Source organism: Octopus bimaculoides, chromosome 1, assembly GCF_046866305.1.
Source record: "Octopus bimaculoides isolate indiv1 chromosome 1, ASM4686630v1, whole genome shotgun sequence".
Lineage (NCBI taxonomy): Eukaryota > Metazoa > Mollusca > Cephalopoda > Octopoda > Octopodidae > Octopus > Octopus bimaculoides.
In genome coordinates, this window is record NC_142928.1 from 131,362,061 (window position 1) to 131,370,644 (window position 8,584).

Sequence of the window (8,584 nt, forward strand, 5' to 3'; positions counted from 1 at the left end):
ATATATATATATATATATACATATATATATATATATATATATATAAATATATATATATATATATATGTATATATATATGTATATATATATATATATATATATATATATATATACATATATATATATATATATATACATATATATATATATATATATACATATATATATATATATATATATATATATATATATATATATATACATATATATATACATATATATATATATATACATACATATATATATACATATATATATATATACATACATATATATATATATATACATACATATATATATATATACATACATATATATATATATATATACATATATACATATATATATACATATATACATATATATATACATATATACATATATATATACATACATATATATATACATACATATATATATACATACATATATATATACATACATATATACATACATATATATATACATACATATATATATACATACATATATATATATATATATATATATATATACATATATATATACATATATACATATATATATACATATATACATATATATATATATACATACATATACATATACATATATATATATATATGGCATCCAGCTGTAGAAACTCTGCCAAATCAGATTGGGGCCTCGTGTAGCCTTCGGGCTCCACCAGTCCTCAGTCAAATCGTCCAACCCATGCTAGCATGGAAAGCGGACGTTAAACGATGATGATGATGATAGACATACGGTAAAATTGTTAAATACTTGGTAAAATTAATAATTACCAATTAATTATTAATTTTTACCCTATGCCTGTATGAGTATATATATATAAACTCCTAAAAACAGCAAGTCGTAATTAGAGACGAGGTGCAACTTTACCTTGTCGCGTCATGCTGAAAAACAGCACTTGATTACATAAATATTTTCCCTTAATGAAAGCTCTTTTCTCCTTTGGTAGAAACAGGTGATTTTCTCTAAAGAATTTGTCAGGCATCCTACATTAGAGATAATTGCGTGTCCTTATGTGTAAGCGAAACGTAGAAGAATCTAAGAAATTCACCCAACGTGCTTAAAGAAAACCATGAGAATTTCATAAGAGCATTATATTAGAAACGAACAGGTTTTGAGAAAAGCATCGTTGTATAGACACAAAGAAAACAGGGAAAACGAAGAGTGCCAATAGTTGGTCACATTCTGCAGTCTCGAGATATCATCAGTATATGAAAAAAAAAAGTGGGTGGGGGCATTAAGATGGACACATACAGGCGGAAGAAGGAAAGGGGGGGGGACCATAGGACATTTCTGAGAACAGAATTACAGACGAACACACATACTATCGAGAACACAAGACTGTTGGTGATGCAGTAACATGTGCAGGATGAATTGTCTATAAAATAGACATTCACTAGCCATGAAGGAAGGTAACTATGTGGTCGCTTGATCTGCTAGAAATAGCTGCCAGACTTTCTTCAAGTCTTAATCCACTGTTACAAAAAAAAAAAATTTTTTTAAATAAGAAGTGGGGATTGGATAATATAGTAAAAATAACTGAGTTCTCCTTAAATAAATTTCGTTCACTTACAAAGGTATTCATCACACAATCTTGTTTCTAATCCTTAATAAGCTTTATTAAAACGCCGAATGAAAATACAGAGGCATCAATAAAGTGATTAATCAAACTGCTAACAAGCAGCTTGTCTGGCTTAGTCAATAAATGAGCTCCGGAGAGGTCATTTGTCCTTTAGCACAAGGATATTTTAGAAGGCTCTTAAATATCTTTATAACTATATACATAAACGTGCGTGAGTCGTCTAAGTCATCGAAGATTCCGTTCGTTAAATTATAGCGTACAAATTACGATAGGAAATTTCAGATATTTATACCCTTGCCAATCGATCGTACACTTCAGACTATACGGCTATATGTTTATGAGAGAAAAAGAATACCAAGTTAGAATGTCTGTGTCTTTCACAAGGACATGATCGATTAATGTGTTTGGTTATATAATGCTTGGAACGGGCAAAGCAAGATGAAGATATTGCAACAAGAGAATACTTCTGCAATTCGTCAAAAATCCTTAAAATTCTCATATACATACATATATACACATGTATTTCTTTCTCGCTCTAGTTGTTTACAAATGTAAAACTATTTTAACATATAAGACTAATGTTTCGAAAACATCTGCACAAAATTGAAAAGTTGGAAAGTAAATACAGTTTAAAATACTAATCCCCAAAACCCACTTTTTAAAAATTTAAAGATAGACTCTGCTCTAAGGTTGGCATTAAAAAGAAGGCAAGAACACAAAAGAATAGAGTGTCGAAATATACAATTATCACGCCAATTTAACAAGTTTATCAATTGTCGTTTCCTTAGTAGGATGAAGAGACTGAGAGATCGTGAGGTTCATGCGACATACGACTTCTATAATAAAAGCCTCAAACACACGAATAAATTAAATTGTATGTCGAGACGACATAAAATTAAATTATCTAGCATCAAGCTAGCTCTGACCAAGCAAACTTATTTATGATCGAGCTCTGACCAAGCAAACTTATTTATGATCGAGCTGTGACCATCCAATCTTATTGAATACCAGTGTCCTTTCAATTTAAGATGGCAGTGTATGAATTGAAGGAATTTGACTGTTCCTTTTAGAAGAGTGAACGATCACAAAGTCTCCCATGTTGGCTCGGTCTCTTACCATTTGCCGACACAGGGAATCACTAGATTCCTTCGGTTCTACTATCTTCTATTAATAACTCTATTCACATCAAGGATGCTTTACAAGTATAGTAAATCGATGCCAGTACTTGACTTGTACTCTTTTTATTGACATGAATTGTGATTCAGATTTCAAATAAATAAAATATTTTTTATAGATAAAATTCCTCAGAGTGAGTGAAAAGGGGTTAGGTTTGTTATACGATTAACATTTTAAAGTAAACATTGTGAAACGATGATCGGAACCGGGTTGCGAACTCGGTTTCACAAGAGTTTACTTCTACTGGTATGGACACGCCTCAGTAACCACTAGATTTCATCAGAAATCGATTTCGGTTGCTATTTAGTAATAATATTTGACATTGCCCGGGTATTAATTGCAAACATTAAAAATTACCGATGCGAAACAGAACTGAGAAATGAAGGTTCTTATGAAGAAAATGTAATTTTCTACTGATATCTTACTATTTTATTACATATGTTTAAAAAGGAATCAAAAGGATAAAGAATTTCGACTTACTGGAAAGTGTGTTCAGATGTCCATATCCTCATGATTCGGACGAGTGGTCAGCAGCGACGGAGATGTAGATAACGCTGAAACCACACTCGGCAAAATGACGCAACAGTCATGTGACCAGCTCTATTTATAAGGCTAACAGTAGAGGAAGGTAGCAAATAAGCAATATCTGCTACTTGTACTCTTATATATCTATATATTGATAACTTAGACTGAATTTAGGGGTATTTTCTGCATTAACTTCACATTTACTAACGGCTGACTTTTCTACAGGATACAGAATACAGTTAGCACCTCATTCACACAGTCTTTCTCTTTCAATGAATGTTAAAGAAAGAGAGGAAAGCAGAAGAGAGAGAGAGAGAGGGAGAGAGACAGACAGACATTGAGAGAGAGAGAGAGAAACAGGGAGAGGAAAAACGGAGGAGAGAGATTCTTTTCTATCAATGTATTCATTATTTTCGCTTTCCGCACATTGTCAAAATTCATTTATCGACCTGATGAGTTTGGGGAGCCGGTTTCTCTTCCTGATTGTCACTAATTCTCTTCATTTGTATTGTTAATGTACGTATTTCCACCGATGTCTACTTTATCTTCCATCCTTTCGAGATCAATAAAATAAGAACTGGTTAAGTACTAAGGCTGATATTATCAACCAACCCTCAACCCCAAAATTTCAGGCCTTGTGCCTATAGTAGAAAGGATTGTTTGATGTACGTGAAAAGGGTATGAATATTGCGTAATCTAATCTCATTTCTTCTGTACGTGAAGCCAATTTAGCTGCACTATTTACCTACAAACAGCATACCCACACTCCACCTACATCCACGTGGATAAGACCTTCTTCATACTCGTTCAATTTGTTTAGCAGGGAAACCAAAATCTTTCTCAAAATAGAAACCATTCGGTCTTACGATTCTTGTTTTGAAAACAAACATTCAGAATCAGATTGGTCTCCTTGTTTAAGTTGGTGAATGCTGCCATAATCCTTACCTTTAGTTCATCTTTGGTGTCACAAGGAGTTTTGTTGGTCTCTTGCTCAACTGCACCTCACATTATAATCAAGGGTGCTGCAGTCTGGGGAGTTAGCTGGCCAGATGTTAAGAATGATGTGATCGCAGAAATTGTCTGACAGCCATGACTGTGTTCTCCTGCATGTGTGCCATTGTACAGAGTCCTGTTACCAGACGTAGGGTCTTCCAGCAGCCACCCTCTTGACCCAGGGCAGCACTACCTCCTCCTGACACTTGATGTAGGCCTCCGTGTTGAGTCTAAGGCCGTGTGAGAAGGTGAATGGAGGCATAACGTCGCCATCACTAGTGATCACTCCAAACACCATGATGTTGACTGGATGTTTGATTTTTATCACTCTCAGTACATGCCCTCAGATGCACTATCCTCAGAAATGTTTGTATTGGAGCTTCCAGCGCAAATGCTAGTCAGTACAGCATGTCATTTCCAAATTTCTGGCAGAGTGAATTGCATCATGGTGCTGTTTTTCTCACAGATGGTGGTCAAATGACCCTACTATATACTGTGTAGTTGACAAAATCAAAAACAAATAATGCACAGTGTGCGAAATTAAAAATATAAAATGGCGACAATTTTCCCATCGCACCATGTGTATAATTATATGTAAAGGTAAGATCCCAGGATCCAGGTGTAGGAAGTTAGTAAGCTTTGGGCAGTCCATAGAAGGTATAAAAAAACAACTTTTGGAAACAATAGTGGTTTATTGATGTAGAAGGTTGTAAATTTTTCCCATATCGAAGTTCGATAATCTGAACAAAGTTATTTTATAGTTCACAGTTAGTATACTGGAGTATGTGTGTGCGCACGCACGTTTGCTTTCCATTACCAGCATTGACAACCTGTCTTGGTTTGTTTATGTCCCTGTAACTTAGCAGTTCGTCAAAATGTTCTGATCGAACAAGTACTGCATTTACCAAAATGAGTATTGGGTTGATTTGTTCTACTAAACCCTACTATGAGGTGCCCTGGAATGGCTCCAGTCCAATGGCTGAACTTGTAAAAGATAAGAGACACCTAGCTAAATGCATACATACATACATAAATGTTGATTACCTTATCTTGTCAAATGATAACCATATAACTTTAATTAAACTACACACAAAAAATTAATGGAGACCCAGAATGTGTTAGTGAAAGATTTATTTAGTTGAACATATGAGGGCGACAACTGCCAGTCAACTCCTGTTTTGTAGAAGCCTGCTTAACCGAGAGTCAAATTCGCTGCAGACCAGCTCCCTAGCTAGCCTGCAGCAAAGTTCCTGTCTACAGGTCATAAATCCTTGGGCAGTACCCTACAACCATCTCAATTGAGACATCTATACTTCACTGGGTTTAAAGTGAGAAAAGCTTATACAACATTTTTGTCACTCTCTTAGTTGCCAGGGCAGGTTCCAGAGGCAAGCATTGCAAGATAACTGGTATTATTTTTACTGTAAGTTTTATGTCAGAGTACCTTTCTTCTAGAAGAGATGCCTTACCACTTTGTCAAAAATGACAGGAACTTCCTCTAGCCCTGGGAGATCTATTTAACCCATAGATGAAATCCTGACTAGTATTACCATTCTGGAGGGTCAGAACAGGTCTGGGAGAAATGCTAATTAAGGGATAACTCTACTCTCCCATTAAATCCAGAGCTCCCAAACTTGGAGCCCACCACATACATACATATATACATACATACATGCATACATGCATGCATACACACATGCATACATACATACATGCATGCATACATACATAGTATGTATGTATGACACACTGCCTAAGTAGCAATCTTATTATAATTCTGCTTGTCATTGCGTTACTTAGCCCATCGTTAATTCTTTCATGTGGTTAGAGAAAAAGAGGGAGAGAGAAATGTCCATGACATGAGGTAAAGGGAATGTAATTGTAATGTTTTCATGTGATTAGTTGAAGCGAAAAAGGAGAGAGAAGCATTTATGATGTGAGGTAGGGGGAATGTAATATTTATTACATAGTTTAAAAAGTTAGTTGAAGGTAGAGGAGGAAAGTTAAAAGCATTATTTTAGCAGAGGGGTGATGTTCTGATGGTGAGGTTAATGAAAGGCAGAGAGAGAGTGGGGGTGGTGGAGAGAGATGATGGTGGTGGTGGTGAAGATGGTGATTGGATAGTGAAAAGTGTATTTTTTAAAATTGAACAAAGGTTTTTATATCACTAATCACTTAACACATGCGCATAAGAGCAATTCTTTGAAATATTCACGCTTATTTACATGACAGATATATGTAATTTAACTAAAGATTTTATCATATGTATGGCGTTTTTTTTTTGTTTATGAGGAAAATGGGTAAATAAGAGTGAATATTTATTTTATGAGTGCTGTGTATTAAATTTGTGAAATTGTGCATAAAGTAAATAAAGTATATATGTATAAAGTGCATTAAGTAATCATTATATTCCAATTTCCTTCATTTTTTAATAGCAGATGAGTGACTATCTTTTGATACAGACATAACACAGGCTATGCTTTCAGGTTTTTTGGATAAAGTTTACAGAAATAACCCAATAGGTTTACCATTAATTCTGTGAAATATTCACGGGTTCTGCTAGTCTTAAGAAACTAGGCTTCTCAAAACCAGAAAGGAGAAAGCCGATTCAAAGACCACAGATTCAAGCCATTTCTGGAACTATAAAAATTTGTAAAACTTTCCAGAAGTTTATCATTTAAGTATATATGCACATGCCTAGACATGCAACTATATGCATGAGAATACACATATAAAACAAGCATACAAGTCTGTACATGCACTGACTCCAAATACTGTATATATACAAACATACATGCAAAAATATCCTGCTGATGTTGAAATTCCAATGAAGAAACCTTGGATCTAAGTTAGAGACTGACTCCTCTCTATTGGCAAGAAATTTTGAAATAAAACTGAATAATGACATACATACACACATGTCTGAAAAAAAGGAAGAATTGTCATCACTTGCAAGAGAGATAAGTTGGTAACAAACTATGCTTTCATTAACTGAGGTGTAGCGAGATCAATTTCTATTATGACATATTAGAGTCAACTAGCCTTTTATATGCTCCACACGCTAAGCTTTAATGATTAGTTGTTTGACTTATAATGTGAGTTTAGAACATTTGGTTGAGTCCTGTATTTTGATTGGTTGAGTATTGCACAGGATATGGAACTCAGATCCAATCATGTTGTGCACAATACATTCTAGAATAACTAATCTGAATCATTGCTGGAGCCTACATCTTATATATTGAGTTAACAAAACCTCTAAAACAGAAAGGTGAGAAGATTCCAGTGGGGACGAGTCATGATATTTTCCTGCTGTTATAATGAAGAACATGTAACCAATGACAGCCAGAACTGAATTATCCAAATGATAGATGAACTATACAACCACCAGAATCCACGATGTGTTTATTTGGTCCACTGTATAATTTAGCAGAGGAATAAAGTCATGCTGTTATTTTAAAGTTATTTCTTGTGTGATTTCTACAAGTTAACATGCAACACATTATATAATGGTATGCAAAATTTTGTAATAAACCAAGAATGACTTTATATTCACTCAGCTAAAGAGGTACATATGTAGTCGCAAGCAGACATAACTACCCTCTCGGCCCTCCCACCCTTGAGCCAGTGGAACAATCAGAATGTGTCATCTGGAGGAAGAGAGAATTGCACCAGCATTTGGTTGGTACTCAATTCATCTGAGAAAACTGGAACACTGTAAAATGAAGTGCATTGCCCTGTGTCATAATGCGCTGCCTAGACCAGTAATCAAACCTGCAACTTTATGATCGCGAGTCCAGTTGCCATCATACATACATGAGTGCATACATACATACATACATACATACATACATACATATATACATACATATATACATACATACATACATACATACATACATACATACATACATACATACATACATATATACATACATATATACATACATACATACATACATACATACATACATACATACATACATGTGATGGTAGTCTCTCATAGTTTGAGAAAGACGGTTCTACAATTTCTTGCTGAAAAACTAGCACAAATGATTTGTTTATAGTGATCAAATGCATGAGGTGAACATTAGCTCACTCCCTCCATCAAATCAACATAGCCTGAACAGGTGCACAGTGTTCCACACATCAAGTGTTGAAGTGGTTGCAGAGCAATTGGAAATAAAGTGTTTTGGCCAAGAACACAACACAACATACGAGCCAGGAACTGAAACCACAACCTTGTTGTTATGTTTCCCTCGGACTAACAGTCCATATAACACTTGTGATCGTTGAGTGTAA

The 8,584-nt window shown here is 34.5% G+C and overlaps 1 protein-coding gene across 1 annotated transcript in view; it reads right to left on the reverse strand.

Moving 5' to 3' along the window:
- Positions 1-6,995, reverse strand: part of LOC106875811 (PRELI domain containing protein 3B) — a 42,088-nt gene extending 35,093 nt beyond the window's left edge. The window contains exon 1 of the mRNA XM_052970497.2: positions 3,248-6,995. Within this exon, the coding sequence (XP_052826457.1) occupies positions 3,248-3,279 (32 nt within the window). The 5' untranslated portion in view covers positions 3,280-6,995. The remainder of the gene's footprint in view (positions 1-3,247) is intronic.
- Between the last annotated feature and the right edge of the window lie 1,589 nt (positions 6,996-8,584).